The sequence below is a fragment of the Mesocricetus auratus genome, unplaced genomic scaffold, assembly GCF_017639785.1.
Source record: "Mesocricetus auratus isolate SY011 unplaced genomic scaffold, BCM_Maur_2.0 Super-Scaffold_100010, whole genome shotgun sequence".
NCBI classification, from domain to species: Eukaryota; Metazoa; Chordata; class Mammalia; order Rodentia; family Cricetidae; genus Mesocricetus; species Mesocricetus auratus.
The window spans coordinates 86531262-86552230 of record NW_024429194.1 but is presented as its reverse complement, the minus strand read 5'-3'; the positions used below and the strand labels follow the sequence as shown (position 1 = coordinate 86552230).

The 20969-nt window shown below is 56.6% G+C and overlaps 1 protein-coding gene across 1 annotated transcript; it reads left to right on the top strand.

Annotated features, from left to right (window-relative positions):
- Positions 1-1656: 1656 nt before the first annotated feature.
- Ncf4 (neutrophil cytosolic factor 4) lies at positions 1657-20369 on the top strand. Its single transcript, XM_005066953.4, has 10 exons — positions 1657-1913; positions 7241-7325; positions 7956-8109; positions 10501-10571; positions 12163-12290; positions 12917-12974; positions 13617-13715; positions 18329-18459; positions 18695-18760; positions 20001-20369. Exons 1-10 carry the CDS (start codon positions 1882-1884, stop codon positions 20194-20196), a joined length of 1020 nt encoding a protein of 339 aa, XP_005067010.1. The 5' UTR covers positions 1657-1881; the 3' UTR covers positions 20197-20369.
- The last annotated feature ends 600 nt before the right edge of the window (positions 20370-20969 follow it).

Here is a 20969-nt window from a genome sequence, read left to right as displayed (position 1 = left end):
CATCCAGCTCCTCAGGGGAGCTCAGGGTGGACTTCCTGCCAGGAGGGGGACCTGTGGCCTGCACCCGGTCTCCAGCAGGCACTGGAGTCTCAGCTCAGCTCAGGGTGGACTTCCTGCCAGCCGGGGACCTGTGGCCTGCACCCGGTCTCCAGCAGGCACTGGAGTCCCATCTCTAACAGCACGTGTGTTTGCTGTTCCTAAGGCCCGGTGAGCCAGTCTCTAGCTTCAGTCGTGGGCGTAATCCCTACCCATCTCAGAACTTGAAGATCTTGAATGAGCATCTTGTAAATATACTTAAAAGGCCTAAACACACCAGCGGCAGCATTTTTACCTGCTTGTGATAGGATGGCCTTCCTCTTGGCACCTTGATGTATCTGTGTGGCACAGAAGCCTGAACACAGCCACTGGCCGAGTGTCCCTCCCCCCTTTCTTTCCTGTCCCCTCCTGCGGCTTTCTCTAACTTTGTTTCTATCTCCCCAGGAGCCCATGCCTCGCAGGGTCATAGGGAGGGCAGTTCTCACTTGGCAGGTTCTATCCTGGGATGCTGGATCCATCCACTCTAGGCTGAATCAGGACCAGAAGGTCCCTTGTGGTGGCAGGAGGGAGGGGGCCACCAGCAGTTCTGTTTTCTTGGAGTCAGAGCCTGGGGAGTCTGAGGCTGGTTCCAACCAAGCCCTGTTTAAGGTGAGAAATGTGGGTGGCCAGACTCCCCAGTGGCAGGGGGTGGGGTGTCCTCACAGCCCCACCTCCAGGTTGGGGAGATACAATACTGGTTCAGGCAGAAGGGTACAGGACTCAGGCTCATTTATCTAGTGATGGCTGCTGTCTCCCTCTGCACACACCAGTGAGCGAAGCTATCAGGGGGTGTGAGTAAGAAAGGACGGACATTGTCTGGGCTGCTGGGTCCAAACTCACTGTAGGCTTCTTTCTGCCGAGCTCCCTGCAGGATCGAAGGTCCCTGTGCACTAGAAGGAACTGACAAAGAACTTCCTTTTTCTGCTCACGTAGTCTGGGTGTCTGCAGGATGGTGCTGGCCTGGAAGAAGCAGCCTGACACAGGAATAGGGGATTCCAACTGGGAGGGACCGGCTGCCGGAAAAACCCTGAGAGTGAAAGGAAGGCGTGGTCGCGACGGGCCTGTCACTCAAAAGATAACTTTCTAGATGAGATCTACAGGAGGCAGGAAGGGAGCATTGGAAATGAGGAGGCAGCGAGGGAAGGGAGAGCTGGGGAGAGGAGGCAGCCTGCAGGGTCCTGGGGAGTCTAAGGCCAGCAGGAGAGCAGAGGAGAGAGATGCAGGCAGTTTGTAAGGAGAACTTCAGGGTGCTTGGCAGCTCTGGGAGAGCTGAACATGGGCTCTCAGAGTCCAGAGCACCAGGGAGAGGGCAAGATGGGGCATAAGTCAACCTTCACACCCTAGTATAAAGAAGAAGCAGGGTGCTTCCTGGCAGAAGTGTCTCCACCAGACCTCAGGGACGGCAGGCCTTGGGAGCTTGGGCAAGGGCCTCAGGGAATGAGAGTGACGATGAGTTCCCAGGGCCAGGGGTCTCCCTAATGGACTAGAGGGAGCTGAAAGCTTCTTTGGTGGGTGGGGCTTAGCACCAGAGACAGGCACTGCTGAGGAAGTCCCCAAAGCCAGTGGCCTCATGCAAGCCCAGGACTCAAGAGTAGCACTTCCTCAACTGCTGCGCAGCCAGGAAGTGGGTGAGGAGAACTGAGGGACCAGGCAGCTCAGAGCCTGGAGGAGGTACTCCAGGGAGGGAGAGGCCTGCTCAAAGGCTGCTCCTGGAGACCTCCAAGCCTCGGGCGGCTCCCAGACACAGACAGGAGGAAGTGAGAGGGCAGGGCCCTCGTCCACCTACTCTCCCGCTCACCCACAGCCATGGCCTTGGCCCAGCAGCTGCGTTCGGAGAGGTGAGAGTGTGCCCACATTCCCTCCCAGGCTCTCTCATGGATCCCAGCAGGCCTGTGAGGGGGCTGCGGGTGCCAAGAGGTTGTCCTTTTCTGTTGCCCGGGATCAGTGCCTCAACGCCAGATGCAGGCTCCCGCAACTGTTTCTGGAACCTTGACTTTGTAGGTCAGCGGTGAGAATTCTAAGGCTCAGAGTGGGGCGTGGCTTGGATGTGGCCCAAGGCCACAGGATGAGTGGGTGGCAGAGCCTGAGAGCACAGGTGTCCTGGGGACTAGGCTTGGGTTCCTGGTACTTTGCAGTCAGAGGTGGCTCTCCATCAGCTGCTCAGGCAGAATCAGCCTCTGTGTTTCCTGTCTTTGCCCAGGGCTGGGTTCAGAGAGCCCTGGCTCTGCTTATCGACTCTGCTTCCTTTTCTTGAATGACACTTAGTGTGGGGGGGGGGAGGGTCTCGATTACTAATCTTCCTCTGCCCTGTCTGCCCGAGGGTGTTTTTGGTCTTTTGGATCACGGCTGTGTCTTTGGGAGGCCGAGCAGTCCAACTAGATGATCAATAAATCCACTGAAGCTCAGTAATGACCTAGATCTGTCTCTGAGGAGACAGACACTGTGCAGACAGGAACGGTGAGGCCTGGTGGCCCCTCTTCGGTCAGCCAGGTCCATGCTGCCATCTGCATTCGAGGACGCAAGTGACAGAGTTTGGAGTCTGTCCCCTGATCAAACAGAAAGCAACACTAGGGAGCAAGCCACCCTCCGAACCACTTGGGAGATACCAGAGCTGGGTCTGGCTGATGAGGCCCAGGTGGGAACACAGGGCCATGAAATCTGGCAAAAATGATGGGTCTTCTGCAGGTCAAAGGTCAGAGGGGGCCTGTCCGTGTGGCAATACGAGTTAGTGCCAGGACAGGGGTCAGAATGGCCCTCCATGGTGCAGAGTTCAGATGACACCTGCGAAGGACAGCAGGGCTGAGTGTTTTCTCCACCTACTCTGCCCGTTTCACAGTTGTGCTCCGCCCTCAGAGGGGCAGCTCCCCTCCTCTGCCCCTCATGGGGTCACGGGTCCAGGTCCTAAGGCCACCAGATCCAGCATTTCCAGTGCTGCCTTGAGAATCACCCTAGCAGAGATACAGACAAGGAGAGTACATACAGCATCCATTTCTAGAAACTTGTGGACAAATGTCCAGAGCTAAACAGGGCCACTTCAAGGGCAGCTGGGAGTTTAGATGCTATAGCCACATGTCCAGCCCCTACTGCGGTTGAGGTACCAAGAACCTGCAGTTTTCAGGACTCTCCAGATCAGGTCCTCAAGTTGACCACCACAAGCAGTTCCCCTGTGCATGGAGTCTGGTGTCGGCCCAGCAGAACCTGAGTGTGTCCTGAGGAGACAGCTATCCTGGAGGCTTAGTGGGTGCCCAGGCCTCTGCCCTCTCCCCACACCACAGCCTCCTTGCCAACTTAGCAAGCCACGGGGCTGCCCACACTGCATCCAGCAGCCCGCTGGCTAGTCACAGGCAGAGGCCATTGCTGAGAGCCTCCTAAGCACCGGTGCCATTCTGGGCACTTAACGGATGCGGTGTGAGGGCATCCCTGCCCTTCCGATGTTGTAGGGATCCTGGTTGTCACAGAGGGGATCTCCTGACCGTATGTCATTGTCTCCATTGTTAGAGGGGTGGGAGGAACCAGAGGATGGGGAGAGGCCCCCAAGGTCCCTTCTGGTCCAACCTGGTATATCTTCTGATACCAGTGCTGCATAGCACACTTCTAGATTCTTCCGCCGCAGAAAAAAAGTTGAGGTCCTTTCACAACGCATGAAGATCCCTTGTGTGGAACCTGCCTGTGTCCTTGTTCTGTCTCGTGTCCTGTGTTCTACCAATGTGCCCTTTGCACTGTCCACCGCCTCCCCTGCCTGAAAGCCCCCCCACACACACACCCGCCGCTGTTGCCTGCCGACCCCTCTCCGCTTCCCTGCCTTCGGCTGCAGGCAGCTTCACTTCCCTCTGGCAGCTCTAATTTCTGCAGCTCTGCTGATGCCTTGAAGGATGCAGCAAGGATCACCTCTCTTTCGGAGATGTCTTGGCTGTGGTGAAGCGGGAGGATTACTCATTGAGTATTCAATTCCCCCACTCTCCAGAGTGGGGTACAAGAGACTGGGTCCTTGCGTGCTAAGTAGTACCCGTTCTATGGCCCAGGCAGCAGAATGTGGGAACAGGCCAGGGCTGGGGTTCTATGGCCCAGGCGGCAGAACGTGGGAACAGGCCAGGGGCTGGGGTTCATCCAAGGTCTCTGAGTTGCTTTGTCTTAATCCCAGCTTCCTCACCTGGGCAAGCTCCTTAACCTCTCTGTGACTCCATTTCCTAGTTCTGTGACTCAGGTACCTAGATTCTGGTGTGACCTCAGCACTCCCAGCTAAATCATTGTTATCCAACCTTCCAGAGTAGCCCGTGGCCACTCCTCGCTTCTCCATTCCTTCCCGCTCTACCCCAGCCTTAGTGCTCAGGAAATCGCTATTGAATATAGCATTGCACTAAGCCTCTGGGGGGAGTAGATGGGGCCACCCTTCCCAGGGGCTCCTGCGTCACGCTGAAAAGTGAGTGGGAGGTCACCCGTGGTCACAGAGGAACTCCAGACTGAGAGACAGCCCCCTCTGGCCTGCTGACTCCCTGAGTCACTGCCTGGTGACTCCCGTGTCCTGATGCACCATCCAGGGATGGACCAGGTCCCAGGGGGCGAGGTGAGCAGCATGGACTGGGATGAGGGGTGCCGGCTCCTAGGTCCCCACCTGCCGTGAGGCGTGGTACAGAGCACACTGTCCCATTTGTGTCCCAGGCTCCGCCAGGAGGGCCCAGTTACTCCTCCTCCTCCTCGTCGTCACCCTCCTCCTCGTCGTCACCCTCCTCCTCCTCCTCATCACCCTCCTCCTCCTCGTCACCCTCCTCCTCCTCCTCCTCGTCACCCTCCTCCTCCTCGTCACCCTCCTCCTCCTCCTCGTCACCCTCCTCCTCCTCCTCCTCATCACCCTCCTCCTCCTCGTCACCCTCCTCCTCCTCCTCCTCATCACCCTCCCTCTTTCCCACCCATGTCCCTCCCCCTCCCCATCTCACCCTCCCTGCCCTTCTCCGGCCCCCTCCCCCCGTCATCTCTTCCTCATTCTCGCCCTCCACACCTCTTCCTCTCCCACCTCACCTTTCTTGTCCTCCTATTCTCCTCCTCCTCCACCTCTGCCTCCCCTCTTCCTCAATGGTCTGGCTCTGCAGCCTGGGCTGATCCCTTTCCTGCACCTCTGAATTTCTGAGATCACAGGTACGTGCCACCAATGCCCGGCTACCCCTGTTTCCTACTTCCTGGTCTGGGTACAAGTGGCTGGGTGACCTTGGCTGTGCTTGGTGGCCTGTTTTTCCCTTTCTCTGATTGTCCTCCTCAGCCCTCTCCCATTCACTGGCAACTGGAGGGTCTTAAGTCTTATCCACAGCCATAAACCATAGGTAGGAGGCTCTCAGCCTAGCCATGCAGGTCAGCGCCCCCACGCCACTCCCCACACCTGCACACCAGCTTCCTGTCCGGGGACATCTCACATTAGCCTGACCTGAACTGAGTCCCCAAGCCCCCTCTCCCTGTGCTGGTTAGGAGCACTTGGCCGGGCTGGCAGTTGTGGCATATAACTTTAATCCCAGCACACAGAAAGCAGAGGCAGGGGGATCGCTGTGAGTTCCAGCCTAGCCTGGTCTACAGAGTGAGTTCCAGGACAGCCAGGGCTGTTATACAGAGAAACCCTGGAGGGGGCAGAGAGAGACAGAGAGAGAGAGAGACAGAGACACAGAGAGAGAGAGAGACAGAGACAGACAGACAGAGAGGGGGGAGGAAGGGAGAGAGAGGGAGGGAGGGAGAGAGAGAGAGAGGGAGAGAGAGAGAGAGCATCACTCTTGTCATGCCTTCTCTTTCATTCAGCTGCACTGCCTTACCTTACCTTGGTCATGTGTCCCTTTGGAAATGCGTTAGGCTGCAGGGAAAACAGTGGCCAGTTGTTTTTTTCCACAGTGAAAGTCCCGAGGAAAGCTGCTCTGGCTCTGTAGCTCAGGGGGCGTGGCACTACAGACTCTCTCCTGCTGCCTCATGCTTTTGCCTCATGGGTGCCCTGTGCTTGCTACAGATCCAGATGTCACCCCCCATCCCATCTCACTGACCAGAGCTAGTCACATGGTTGCTCTGGGCCTCAAGGGCCCGTGGGAACAGGAATAGGTTTTGTATGCCGATGATGACATACTGCCTCTCCAAGCTGGGCACACTCCATGCTGGGCACGGCTCACACTCGATTGGCCAGGAAAAACCACACAAATGCTAGCCGCATCACTGAGGTCCTATCTGTTGTGCGACCCCTATGACCTCCCACCCCTGGGGCCTCCTAAGGACCTGTCTCATGCAGTCTCCGCCCTCCTTCCTGTCCACATTGCTGGCTGCCCATGGTGAACCCCTCACTTCAGGCTTTTCCCAAGCCCACCCAGCTCCCTGCTCCTAAGACCCTCAGACCAGCTTATCCACCTCAAGGCCCATCAGGCTCTTCCTCAGGGCTCAGAACCTTAGCAGAAGCTGTCCCCACTGGCTGGAAGGACCTCCCTAGTTTCCAGTGAGTTCCAGTTGACCTGCCTACACAGTCAGCCGTTCTCTTCGCTGGGGCGGGGCCGGGGCGGGCGCTCTGTCAGTCCGCCTCGTGTTACTCTAACAGAATACTGCGGTCAATGTATGGAGTAAAAATGCTCATGTGGGTTCACGGTTCTATAGATCCTGGTCAAAAGTGGGGTACCCCCTGTGCCGTGGGCCTCTGGCAATAGCAACACATTGAAGCAAGAGTACAAGGCAAAGTTACCCGCTTGCGTTTGGAACCAGATACAAGCAGAGGGGCCGGAGACAAACATGCTCCCCTGTCCCTCTCAAGGCCCGCCCTGGGAACCCAAATGCCTTCCACGAGGCCCATCCTTCCTAGAGGTTCGCAGCTCTTCCCTGGGGATTCTTGGGGACTAAGTCATTAACTGCGGCCTATGGGGACACCCATACGAACCCCTGCAGGCCCCCCAGCACACTCTTAATGCAGAGCCTACCTAGCACAGGACTGCCACAGAGGGGCGCAGGCTCCCGGGTGGGCAGTGTGGCTGCCAAGTGGCTGGTGGTGCCCAGCTGCAGCTCAGCGTCCCCCATGCTCAGAGCGTGACCTGGTATCTCTGGGTTCCCAGTGAGGCGCCGGGCGTGGACAGGGTGCAGAATGAGGCTTGCAGGGCTCCACCAGCTTTGCCCAGGCAAAGGCAGTGAGTAACTGGTCCCCTCCTCTGGCCTCCCCCAGTGACTTTGAGCAGCTTCCCGACGACGTGGCCGTCTCAGCCAATATCGCTGACATCGAGGAGAAGAGGGGCTTCACCAGCCACTTTGTGAGTCAGCAGCCCCTGTTCCTTTGCCCTCTAACCTCTGACCTTCCGTCTTTCGTCTCCTGTCTCAGTAAGGCAGCGTTTCTCTTTGGAACACCTGGCAATTCTCTGAGACATCTTGACAGTGGTTTCTCTAGACAGGCTGATTGCCAACATGTGCTGGATGGAATGTGGGAGGAAACTGGGGTGCTCCTGAGTGCAGACAAGCACACAGGACACCCCACTGGGGGCTCACCCCACCCAGTACAGTGCAGGGCTTGGGAAAGCCCTGTCTGCGACCTCTGACCTCATCCTGTGCCGGCTGCTTCTGCCCTGACCTCCGGTTCCTATGCCCGCCTCTGGGTCCTCCCTACTTCAGTGCCCCGTGCCTATCCCTGGGGTCCCTTGCCCCCCCCCCTCGCATCCCCGTCCCTCCACCTTCCCGTCCCCTGATCTCCCCGGCCCTTTCACCTCCGGTCCCCCCCCAGCCCCCCAACCCTCTCTACTTTCTAGACCCCTCTGTTTCCTAACTCTCATCCCACAACCACCCCAGACTCCAGGGCTCCCCCCAACTCCCCAGCCCCCTACACCACCACAGCTGCTCCCACATCCCAGCTCCCTTTCCCCACCCCTGGCCTCTCTCCTCCTCTGCAGGTTTTTGTCATTGAGGTGAAGACGAAAGGAGGGTCCAAGTACCTCATCTACCGCCGCTACCGCCAGTTCTATGCCCTGCAGAGCAAACTGGAGGAGCGTTTCGGGCCAGAGAGCAAGAGCAGCCCATTTACCTGCAGCCTGCCCACGCTGCCAGGTAGGCTGCACGCTGCCCTCAGGTCCAGAGCTGGCCTCGGTCCCCGCCTCACTCACCTCCCAGCTCTGCAGAGTGTTATTTCAACCCCTTTCACAAACTATTCACTTGACCAGTGCCCCTCCTGCAGCAGCCACAGGCTGGCAGTGTCCCCTAACAGCCCCCTCCCTGCCACCTGTGTTCCCCCATGGCCAGCCCTCTGTTTTCTGGGTGCCTTCACGACCAGAGTTTCTGCCTCCTAATATGGCCATCCACCCCCTGGGAGCCCAGAGTGGGATCACGCAGCACCTGAACTCTGGTCTTTCCTGCCGCCCCCAGCCACCATGAGGCTCCTTCTCTGCCCCTTGAGGAAGCTGGGTCCCACATAGTTCTGAGTACAAATAGCCTCCAACCCCATCCGCGTCCTCCCAGGCCTCCTTGTCACGTGCCCCACCCTGTTCCACGTCTCAGGTGCCGCCCCGTCCTGAGCTAGCCCAAGCAACTCCTTGGATAGGCAGCTGTCTCTGTCATGCCACTTACATCTTCCCGAGCCTCAGAGGCCTGTCTTTCTTCCCTTCTCCCAACCCACCTCCCATGTGTGCGCGGTCCCCTCCTCTGGAACGAGTCACGTTCTCTTCATCCGGTCCCAACAAGGACACCGGACTGAGTGGCAAGGGCCCTCCCATCCCCCAGTCGGGAGTGGTGAGGAGGCGGCTCTGCCATTCCGAGCTGACACCTCTCTCCTCGGATTCCATCCTCATCCTCCTACCCTCCACACTGCCCCTGCGCAGGGCATCTGCATAGGCTCCTCTCCACCCCACCAGCTGATGAGCTACCATGAAGTATCCCTGCAGCTCAGGGTCTCACCTCGCATCTCCCTCTGCTCTGGTTTCAGCTCCTCCCCCCCACCCCAGCACTGACCTCAGGACAGAGTCCCGTAGTTGCGGTCTGCTGTCCAGAAGCTGAGGGTCCCTTTACGTCTCCTCCACTAGGCCTCGTCGATCTCCATCCTGATTCCTGTTCACCCTTGTGCTCACTCTGCTCTCCCGACCACCCTAGGAACAGGGCGACTCCCTGCCATGCTTGTCCTTTCTTGTCTTCCCATAGCAGACATCCACTCTGGCAAGCCGGCTGGTGCCTGTGACTGTCACTTTTCTGTTCATGGCTCCTGCCTCGTCCCACCCTTTATGAACCACCCTCCTGGCCACACAGGTGACCAGCCTGCCTGTCCTGTGGCACAGGGTTGCCTTCCGATGCAGCCCTCTGGGTGGCAGCTCCCCCAAGAGCCTGCCTCTCGCCACCCTCCTCCCTCCTCCCTCCTGCCTCCCGCCTCCTGGTGCTCCTGGAGGACATTCGTCACTTGGTTGGACATCACCTGCTGCCTCTTTCCCAGAACACTCCTCCTTGCATTTGGGGCATGGCTCTTTCATCCACAGAACAGATACTTAGTCGTCTGTGTGTGTCAGTATGTGTGAGTGGGACCTGGGACCCACAATTTCTAACTATGGCAGTCTACTGAAAGGGACCCTGGGAAGGCCCCACCTCCATGATTCAGTGTAGTTGTTCTGAGGACTTACCTAGCGAGATACTGACCAGACTGTTATCCAAGCCTGAGGAGGAGAAACCACTTCGATCAGGGCAGGCAGAGATCCCATGCTCAGAGCTAAGGCTTGTGAGTGCGTGTACATGAATACATGTGCATCTGCTAAAACGTGTGTGTGTGTACATACATTTGTGTGTGAAAGCATTTTGCATCTGTGTGCTTATGTGTAGTGTACATTGGATGAATGTGTGCACATAAGCCTTATGTGTGTACTTGCATATATGTGTATGTGTATGCTTTTGCATGTGGGTACACTGTATATGTATATGTGCATGTGTATGCATGTGTGTACACTGTATATGTATATGCACATGCACACATGTATGCACATGTTCCTGAATGCAGTATATTTGTGTATATGTGTGTACACATATGTGAGTCTGTATAAAAGATCATGCGTGTATGTCTGAGTGCATGTATGCTCTTGCATGCACGTGTATGCGTGTATGTGAGTGTGAATGCATGTGTCTATGTGAGTGAGAGTATTCATGCATGGACTTGTTGTGTTTGAATTTTGCACGGGTGTATCGGGTGTGTACAGTGTGCCGAGCGTGTATGTGTGTTCATGCATAAATGTGAGCGGGTGTATGTGTATACACACCCTTGTATAGGCATGACACAGAGAATTCCCTGTACCTTCTAGTGATTAGGAGACGCAGCTGGAAAGTGTCTTGATCACACCCTGGTTCTGTGACAGAAGGCAGAAAGAGTCTTGAGCTGGGGAGAGGGGCACTGGGCAACTGTCTGCCAATGAGGCCGTTGAAGAGCAGGCACCATGCGGTCCAGGCTCTGAGCAGCTTTTCCCTCCACAGCCAAAGTCTACATGGGTGTGAAGCAGGAGATCGCCGAAACCCGGATCCCTGCCCTCAACGCCTACATGAAGGTACCTGCTTCCACGTTCCCTCGGTGCTTGCACAGTCGGGGGGGGGGAGTTCCTTGGGGCATGAATTTGAGAACTGGGCTTTCTTTGAGGCCCCCATGGCCCTACCTTCAATCCTAAGAAGCCTGGCTAGAAAGAGAAGCAGAGTATGTTCTCAAGGATCCAGGAGCTGGGCCATGAGGAGTCACGCTTGACAAATCCTTGAGCGTGCCAAGCTCTGGGACACAGTGCCTGCTCCCCCAGGACACCTGCTGCCCATTGGGATGATGGCAGGTAAACCACAAAGCCACACAATGGGGCATAACAGCAGATTACATCCTGTCCCTCAGGCCAGAGAAGGGCCCCTTTGAGCTCATACATCTTTTCACCCAGACACAGCTGGACATGGGCTGCACTCACTGTCCTCGGCTAGGTGTTCTGTGTGTTCCCACTATGGACACTGTCAGCTTTCTAAGCCATGGGGACATACAAGAAATGGTGCTAGAGGCAAAGGCCAGGGTAGCCAGGAAAGGACACCCCACCCCCCGCATTGCAACCATGCAGGGGAGGGTCAGTGTGCCTTGCAAGGTAGTGAGCACCCCGTCAGTAGAAGCATCCAGGCCACGGCTTGATGGAAAGCCTTCCTCGGTGTCCAGAGGTGCCTTTCACAGCTTTAGTGCTTTGGAGGCTTGTTGGGATGGGTGCCTTGGAGTGAACAAGGCATCCTCCCTCAAAAAGCCATGACTTTCTCCTCTGTGAAATGGACGGTCCCTCCGGCTCTCCGTGCTCGCTCCTAGAGTGAAGCTGGAGTCTGTGGAGAAAATGAGGTGAAGGTGTTCTTAGAGCTGTGAGCCTGCTTCTAATTGTGATCCTGAGGTTTTCCACAGGACTCTGGGTGCCTCTCAAACAGTAGCTCCCCCAAACTGGCCTCTGCTCTTCAGGGTTCCCGGACCTTCTGGGGCTAGATAGGGAGCCACGCCGGGCCCTCCTGCTCCATGTCCTCGTAGCTTGGTCACAGTGTTTGGACACAGGGTGGGAAGAGGAGAGGGCATGGGATAGAATATACCAACCTGCAAGCCCCGCCCCCAGCCTGTCCCAATCACTTCCAAGCCCCGCCCCCAGCCTGTCCCAATCACTTCCAAGCCCCGCCCCCCAGCCCCTGCACCGGGCACTGTCCTTTAGGGCTCAGTAACTAGAGTGCAAGTTTGAGGCCCGCCTCGGCTACAGTGAGACTATGCAAGTCTCTCCAGTGCCTCTGTGTGTCCCAGCTCTGTGACTAAGCTGTGTGGCTTTGGGCAGATGACTGCCCTCTCTGATCCTAGCTTCCAGGTTATTAATAGGGTAAGTTCCTGGCATAACCAGTCCCCTTAATCTCTGTCTCTGGGGACCTTTAGATGATTCCAAATGAGCTATCAAGCCAGCACGGCTCCCCTGCTCATCCTGGGCCAGAAGCAAGCTTGGGAATTGTCTCCTTCAACTTCTGAGGGCTAATAATCCATGCTTATTACCCTCTGAGAATGCTTGAGCAAAGATGGGTAGAGGGGGCTGGTGTGGCAACAGGGCTGTCTCGATCTTTGTGCCGACTGCCCTCCCTGCCCTGCCCCTCTCCACACAGAACCTCCTGAGCCTGCCCGTCTGCGTGCTGATGGACCCCGATGTCAGGATCTTCTTTTATCAGTCTGCATACGATGCAGAGCAGGTGCCCCAGGCGCTCCGCCGGCTCCGACCGCGCACGCGCAAAATGTAGGTGACCATCTCTGCACCCGCTCAGAGCCTGCAATTGAGTCCCGTCTCTAGCCCCCAGGGGTCGCTGCTGCTCCTCATTCCAAAGGGTGCTGGGCTCCCTTCCAACCCTGACCCTCATAAAAAACTAACCCGGCAAACCTAGCGGCACCACGGTGGTGGAACGGCACAGGTTTCTGAGCAGTCACTTCTTTTAAAAGCCAAGGAAAAATAGGGCTCCTGATCCCAAACCTCCCCTAAATGCGCTCTCTTCCCAGCCACTTCCCTGTGTGCCTAGGAAGGCACCGTCTGAATTCCAGTCACTCAGGGACCTCCCACAGCCTCAGTTTCCTGGGCTGAAATGGAATAACAGCACAGTGAGAGAGTTTGGCTCTGCGAGCCAAGCTGAGGACAGGTGGAGAGTTAACCGCTCGGAGCCACGACCTCCTCTCCAACCCTTCTGCAAGCTCTGCCCCCGGGGTCTTCTGTGGGAGAACAGCCGCCCCTGGGGCGGTGGTGGGGATACGGTTTAAAGGGCTGGGTTTAAAGGGCTGGTGGCAGCGCATAATCTGTCTTTCCAGGCCTCCCCAACCCAGAAACTGAGCCCTGGGGGATCCACAAGGCTGACAGCCCTTTTCTTTCCATAGCAAGGGTGTGTCTCCACAAGGCGCTGGCGTGGACCGCATGGAAGCTCCGAGAGCAGAGGTATCCACAGGCTAGACCTCACCCGTGGCAGCTACCGAGCCTGCCTGCTGTGCCACACTGTGCATTTGCGCGGTGCTGGGTTCCGGACAGGAAGGGGGTCCACAGCCTCAGCCTTGGATGCTGAGCACCCCCGCCTGACTGAGGGCAGGGCAGGGCCCAGCACACAGAAACAGGGGAGTGTGCGGCCATCCATCAGCTCATCCAGAGTTTGCTGGGGTTCTTGGGCCAGCCTGGCCTGTGGGCTGAAGCCTCAGACACGGCCTTGCCCTCTAGACACATACAGCTCCAGGAGCACTCCAATGGCGTTTCAAACCCAGTGTGGGCTGTGCCCTGGTAGAGCTGAGGGTGCAGGAGGGCTGTGGCCTACAGCGAGGCCAGGGAGGTGGGGGAGCAGGACAGGCCCCGCTCAAAAGTTTGGGTTCTCCCCTGTACGTGGGCCCTGCCAGCTCTGAAGGGACCACCTGCCCTGCAGTTGGGGAGACCGGGGCTCCAACCTGAGGTCCTCCACAAACAGAGGGGCTGTGCCAACACCCTTCCAAACCTCAGTTTCCACACCCGCGAAAAGGGCTGCCAAAGTAGTTGTAGGCCTTCAAGGGCTCAACAGGCATTTTCTCCCTCTCAGCGTGGTGCCCTTTCCCTCAGGCCCTGTTTGACTTCACTGGGAACAGCAAACTGGAGCTCAGTTTCAAGGCTGGAGACGTGATCTTCCTTCTCAGCAGGGTCAACAAAGACTGGCTGGAGGTGAGGCAGGGGAGGTGATGTCAGAGGCAGTGGGAGTGAGGATGAAGAGAGGATGGAGGTGAGGGTGGAGATGAGGATGGAGGTGAGGATGGAGGTGAGGGTGGAGTTAGATGGGGATGGGGTGGGAGGGCCGGTGGCGGTAGCGGAGGTGAGGGTGGAGAAAGGATGGACCTACAGTTATATGTGAGGATGGAGACGAGAATGGAGATGAGGATGGAGGTGAGGGTGGAGATGAGGATGAGGTGAGGATGGAGGTGAGGATGGAGACGAGAACGGAGATGAGGATGGAGGTGAGGGTGGAGATGAGGGTGGAGGTGAGGATGAGGTGAGGATGGAGGTGAGGATGGAGACGAGAACGGAGATGAGGATGGAGGTGAGGATGGAGGTGAGGATGGAGGTGAGGGTGGAGATGAGGATGAGGTGAGGATGGAGGTGAGGATGGAGACGAGAACGGAGATGAGGGTGGAGACGAGAACGGAGATGAGGATGGAGGTGAGGATGGAGACGAGGATGAGGTGAGGATGGAGGTGAGGGTGGAGATGAGGATGGAGGTGAGGATGGAGACAAGAACGGAGGTGAGGGTGGAGATGAGGGTGGAGATGAGGATGAGGTGAGGATGGAGATGAGGATGGAGGTGAGGGTGGAGGTGAGGATGAGGTGAGGATGGAGGTGAGGGTGGAGGTGAGGATGAGGTGAGGGTGGAGATGAGGGTGGAGATGAGGATGAGGTGAGGATGGAGATGAGGATGGAGGTGAGGGTGGAGGTGAGGATGAGGTGAGGATGGAGGTGAGGGTGGAGGTGAGGATGAGGTGAGGATGGAGGTGAGGATGGAGGTGAGGGTGGAGATGAGGATGGAGATGAGGATGGAGGTGAGGGTGGAGGTGAGGATGGAGATGAGGATGGAGGTGAGGGTGGAGACGAGGACGGAGGTGAGGATGGAGGTGAGGGTGGAGGTGAGGATGGAGGTGAGGGTGGAGGTGAGGATGAGGTGAGGATGGAGGTGAGGATGGAGACGAGAACGGAGATGAGGATGGAGACGAGAACGGAGGTGAGGATGGAGGTGAGGATGGAGGTGAGGGTGGAGATGAGGATGGAGGTGAGGATGGAGGTGAGGATGGAGGTGAGGGTGGAGATGAGGATGGAGGTGAGGGTGGAGGTGAGGATGAGGTGAGGATGGAGGTGAGGATGGAGACGAGAACGGAGATGAGGATGGAGACGAGAACGGAGGTGAGGATGGAGGTGAGGGTGGAGATGAGGGTGGAGGTGAGGATGGAGGTGAGGGTGGAGGTGAGGATGAGGTGAGGGTGGAGGTGAGGATGGAGACGAGAACGGAGATGAGGATGGAGACGAGAACGGAGGTGAGGATGGAGGTGAGGGTGGAGGTGAGGGTGGAGATGAGGGTGGAGGTGAGGGTGGAGATGAGGATGGAGGTGAGGATGAGGTGAGGATGGAGGTGAGGATGAGGTGAGGATGGAGGTGAGGATGGAGGTGAGGATGAGGTGAGGATGGAGGTGAGGGTGGAGACGAGGATGGAGATGAGGATGGAGGTGAGGGTGGAGGTGAGGGTGGAGGTGAGGGTGGAGGTGAGGATGAGGTGAGGATGGAGGTGAGGGTGGAGACGAGGATGGAGATGAGGATGGAGGTGAGGGTGGAGATGAGGATGGAGGTGAGGATGGAGGTGAGGGTGGAGGTGAGGATGAGGTGAGGATGGAGGTGAGGATGGAGGTGAGGGTGGAGGTGAGGATGGAGGTGAGGGTGGAGATGAGGATGGAGATGAGGATGGAGGTGAGGGTGGAGATGAGGATGGAGGTGAGGGTGGAGATGAGGATGGAGATGAGGATGGAGGTGAGGGTGGAGATGAGGATGGAGATGAGGATGGAGGTGAGGGTGGAGATGAGGATGGAGGTGAGGATGGAGGTGAGGATGGAGACGAGGATGGAGATGAGGATGGAGGTGAGGATGGAGGTGAGGGTGGAGGTGAGGATGGAGATGAGGATGGAGGTGAGGGTGGAGGTGAGGATGGAGGTGAGGGTGGAGATGAGGATGGAGGTGAGGGTGGAGATGAGGATGGAGGTGAGGATGGAGGTGAGGGTGGAGATGAGGATGGAGGTGAGGGTGGAGATGAGGATGGAGGTGAGGGTGGAGGTGAGGATGGAGGTGAGGATGGAGGTGAGGGTGGAGATGAGGATGGAGATGAGGATGGAGGTGAGGATGGAGGTGAGGGTGGAGGTGAGGGTGGAGACGAGAACGGAGGTGAGGATGGAGGAAGGGTGGAGGTGAGGATGAGGTGAGGATGAGGTGAGGATGGAGGTGAGGATGAGGTGAGGATGGAGGTGAGGATGGAGGTGAGGATGGAGGTGAGGGTGGAGGTGAGGATGAGGTGAGGATGGAGGTGAGGATGGAGGAAGGGTGGAGGTGAGGATGAGGTGAGGATGGGGTGGAGGAAGGGTGGGGTGAGGCAGTTTGGGTTTGTTGCACAGGCAGACACTGTGAAAGTATCTTGGGAAGCCTGAGGGTAGCAGTCCTCTGTGATAGTCCTCGAGGGCCCAGCAGGTGCGGGTGACCTGTGAGTTATAGGCATTGCAGAGTCAAGAGTGTTGATGAAGCAGAGCATTCTCCCCACGGCGCATGCTGAAGTCAGAGAACGGTTTTCAGGACTTGCCTCCCCACTCCACCAGGCTGGTCCCGGGGGTGGAATTCAGGCTGTCAGGGTTTGCTGCAAGCCTCTTCACCCCTGAGCCGTTGCACAGCCTCCCTTCTTTAGTTTCCAGATCGCTAACGAGACTTTTAGGAACTGATACTCTTAGCTTTGGGGACTGGTAATTCCTGGGGAGGGTGGGCCTTTCTGTGCAGTGCAGGGCGCTCGCAGCATCCTGCTCTCCCCGCCAGATGCTGGCAGTGTACCAGTCACAGCAACCACACAGGTCTCCCCATGCTTGCTTTGGGGGTCAGACTTCCCCCAGTGAGAGATGTGGGGCTCATATGTGATAATGTTGCATCCCTGGCCAGCAGCAAGGATGACTGTAAGGGCAGGTGTCCATGCTTGAGGCCACTTAGTGGAGGAGCACTTGCCTGGTGTGCAAGGTCCTGGGTGCCACCCCCCAAACTGCAAAACAACAACAGGACAGAGTACTTGACCAGCGTGTCTGGACTGTTCACTGTTTTTAGCTTGGACCTCAGGAGGTTGCTCAATCCCGTGGTTTCCTTTCCTGTAAATGACGAAAACACTGTTTCTTCATCAGTTCCTGGCAGGGATAAGGGAGAGGTGGATGTCGTCTAGGCCTTGTCACCAGAGAGTCTGGGTGCCTTGCTCCTGGTGCATGTAACGGTCCCGGGGATGAGACCCTGAAGCTGGGAACCCTGGCTGTTACTTTGCTCCACAGTGACCTGCGCCTAGCCTTCTCTATCGGATAATATTGTCACTATTGGACACTCAGTGTCTAGAGGAAGCTCTGGTCTCTGGTGTCCCGGGGCTGGAGAGGCATGAGTGTGGCTGGTGCAGGGACTGGGCTGTTTGAGCTTCTGCCTCTCTGCGCTCACCCAAGAGGCCGCTCTGGTGACCCTGTCATATGACCTGGTCCAGTTTTCTAGAAAGTCTTACTGACTGGATTGTGGCCATCATCAGATCCTAGATGGCAGGAATTGGAACCTCAGCTTATGGCACAGAGAAGATGTGAGCTCAGGCATCAAAGATGACCTGAGCTCATCCCTAGGAGCCTCCCCCACCCCCGTCCTGATTTCCACACGCGTGGCTATCTGCCACAGAGGGCCTGTATGTTCACATGCCCCCTGCCATTCTGTGCTGTCAGTAGTGCTGCATGGAGGAACAGTAGTGATGTAACTCCAGAGACCAGCGCTTTTGACACAACGGTGCTCAAAAAAAAATCTTTGCTGAAGCAAAGAATGAGGAAAGGGGGAGAAGAAGAAGAGGGGAGAGGAAGAGGAAGGACGGAGGGGGAGAGGATGGAGGGGAAGAGGATGGAGGGGGAGAGGAAGGATGGAGGGGGAGAGGGAGACACATACAGCTTTCCAGGTGAATTCAGAGTTTTTCTCTAACTGAAGTGCTGGTCTTCTGGGTTGGGCAGCTTGGGGAACCTCCTCACCTTTCTGCTCTGTGTTAGTTGGCTTTGGTCACTGTAACAAAACACCCAAGGCAGCTAGCTTATGAAGAGAAAAGGTTGTCTATGGCTCACTATTTGATATCTCCAGATCCTTACCAAAGTGACTCTGTGCTGAGACCACTCGTCATGACGGAAGCGTATGAGAGCACTAAACTCTTGCATCGTGAGAGCGCTAAACTCTTGCATTGTGGTCAGGAAGAAAAATGTGAAAAGTAAATGAATAGAGAGTTAAATAAAGAAAACGGAAAGAAGAAAGAGCTAGGCCCCCCGCTGCCCCGTTGAGGGGCCCTCTCCCCAGTGACAGAAGACACTTCCACTAGGACTTGCTTCTCCAAGCTCCCACAGCCCCCAGCAGAGCCACCAGGGGTCCATGCCTTTGACACATGGACTTTGGGGGACAATCTACAGGACCTTGTCATCACAAAGAGTGTGGGGCTCTGAGACGCGCCCCGGGTCTCTCTTCCAGATGAGGAAGCTTCTTTCCCCCTACAGGGCACAACCCAGGGAGCCACCGGCATCTTCCCAGGTTCCTTCGTGAAGATCCTCAAGGACTTCCCCGAGGAGGGCGACACCACCAGCTGGCTGCGCTGCTACTACTACGAAGACACAATCAAGACCATCAAGTTGGTGGCCTGCTGGGAGACAAGGGCGGCTCACCCTCCTTGCCACCCCATCACGCCTCTCTCTCCCAGTCTACACACTGGTGTCGAGTCTCCGTCCCCTCCCTGCCCTGCGGCTGTGGCTCCCATTGCCTTCCAGATACACCACAGGGGCTATGACAAGCTATTGCTGAATTTGAGCCTGGCCCCCAAGCATGCCCCCAACCCTGATGTTTCCTCTTTCTACTGCCCCCCTTAGAGACATTGCGGTGGAGGAAGACCTCAACAGCACCCCTCTGTTCAAAGACCTGCTAGCGCTCATGAGGTGAGAGGTTGGGTGGGAGAGAAGAATGGGGTGGAGGGGCAGGCAACCACCTGTGACAGCTCCAGTCCCTGCAGCCCCCGCAGCCTCCGCAGCCCCCGCAGCCCCCGCAGCCCCCGCAGCCCCCGCAGTCCCCGCAGCCCACGGTGCCTTTAGACAAGAGCCAAGCAGGCTGCAGAAGGCCAGGGCTCACCTGAAGTCAAAGCGTGTGACTGCGGGGCTGCTGTTAGAATACATCTCTGTTTGAAAGCCTTGAAGTTGGGCACAACCCCCAGCCGGGGAAATCACCACCACCCTGCAGGCCAGGCCACTGCCGGACTGTTACTTCATTGAACCATCACGAGCTGTCCCACCTCTTACCGTAAAAGCGATGCAGCTTGTAATGCGAACGCAGTGCCGTAACCGTCATTCACCCTCTTGAGTGCTCAGATACTTCAGAGCATGCACACAAATACAAACACTCTCTCTCTCTCACACACACACACACAAAAGCCACACGCAAACACACAAAGCCACACACAAACACACGAAACGAGACACACCCACAACACAAAGCAAGTGCAAACACAGAACCCCCAGACATACACATACACACGATATACACGACATACAACACAAAAGAGTCATTCATAAACACAAGGAAGCACAAACAGGCATCAGCACCGCGGCACAAAGATGCACACATACGGACACACAAAACGCGCATACACAGAAACACGAACAAAGGGGCACACATACACTCACAGCGCCCCCGGCCATGCCTATTCCCCTCCTTGTTGCTGCTGTCAGTGTCATTGTGCTTTATTCATTATTTTCTGGGGGTAACTTTCAAGAATTATAATCACGGGATAGAAATTCTGCAAGGTGATTAGATTAGTCCTGCTGGGTCAAACATGGGAAGCCAGTTCAGATCTTGTTCCCACCAGTCATGTGGAAGCCTGGTCACCCCCACTACCCCCCCCCCCGCCACAGCTGTCTGCTGGCTCCCACAGGCCTCCCTGGGCTGCCTCGCCCTCTGTTCTTAGGAAACTCAAGTCTTCCACCCACTCACTCATATGCAAGATGCTTCAGGCTGCACCACTAATGAATTACAAAGCTCCCTCTTCCTTTCGTGCCTCAGTTTCCCCATCTGAAGAATGGGAGTACAGTTGCTCGGCTGATGAGGGCCAGTTCCATGCTCTGTGGACCCAAGGCCCTGGCTTCTCCCTGGGAGCCTCAGACTAACCCTGATGTGTTCCCCCAGGCGTGAGTTCCAGAGAGAAGACATCGCCCTCAATTACCAGGATGCTGAGGGGGACCTGGTTCGGCTACTGTCGGATGAGGATGTGGAGCTCATGGTGAGGCAGGCCCAAGGCCTTCCCTCCCAGAAGCGCCTCTTCACTTGGAAGCTACATGTCACCCAGAAGGACAACTACAGTGTCTACAACACGGTGCCCTGAGTCATTGGGGTCCCTGTAACAAGGAAGGGGTGCTCCTCAAAAGGCCTACCCCCCTCTAAGAACATGAGCACCTCAGGGAGGCTAGGATGAGGTGCAAACCTAGGCCAGTGGCTGGTGTGCCCGCTGGACCAGGATTCTACTAAAAATTGTTAAATAAACCATTTTTTCTTGAAGGACCAGACTTGAGAAATGGAATTTTGTGGATAGTAAAAGGCCATTGACTAGGGTCTGTTGCCCTTCCAGGTGATGTTATGGGGACCATGGTGAACCCTGATCTCCCCCACAGGGAGCAGACTGCCTGAATCCCCTGCCCTCCCAGCCCTGGGCTAGCCCGTGGAGATGCAATGGCAGGCGGTTGTGATAAATAGCCTGCGTCCCAGAGCTGCCGTGACAAAGTACCGTATGAGCTCCCTCTCGTATGTCTTCTCTCTGCGGGCACCTGTCCCTGTGTCCAGTTACCCCTTTTTGTTGGGTTACCTATTAGGCTGAATTAGGGCCCATAATCATGGCCCCATTTTAACTTGATCACCTTTATAAAGACCCCATTTCCCGAAGCTGCCATGCCCTGCACTTTAAGTGGGAGCTTCCACATGACATTTTCAACTTGGACATATCAATTCAGACTATAACCCTCATGCTGTTCCCACTGAAAGGACAGGGGGTCTGCCACGGGCGCAGACGGCCAAGGCCGTGGTGATACAGCCTCGTTGACGAGCAAGGTTTCCATGACAGTAGAGAAAACCTGGGAAGACCAGGAGACAGTGTGCCTCCGG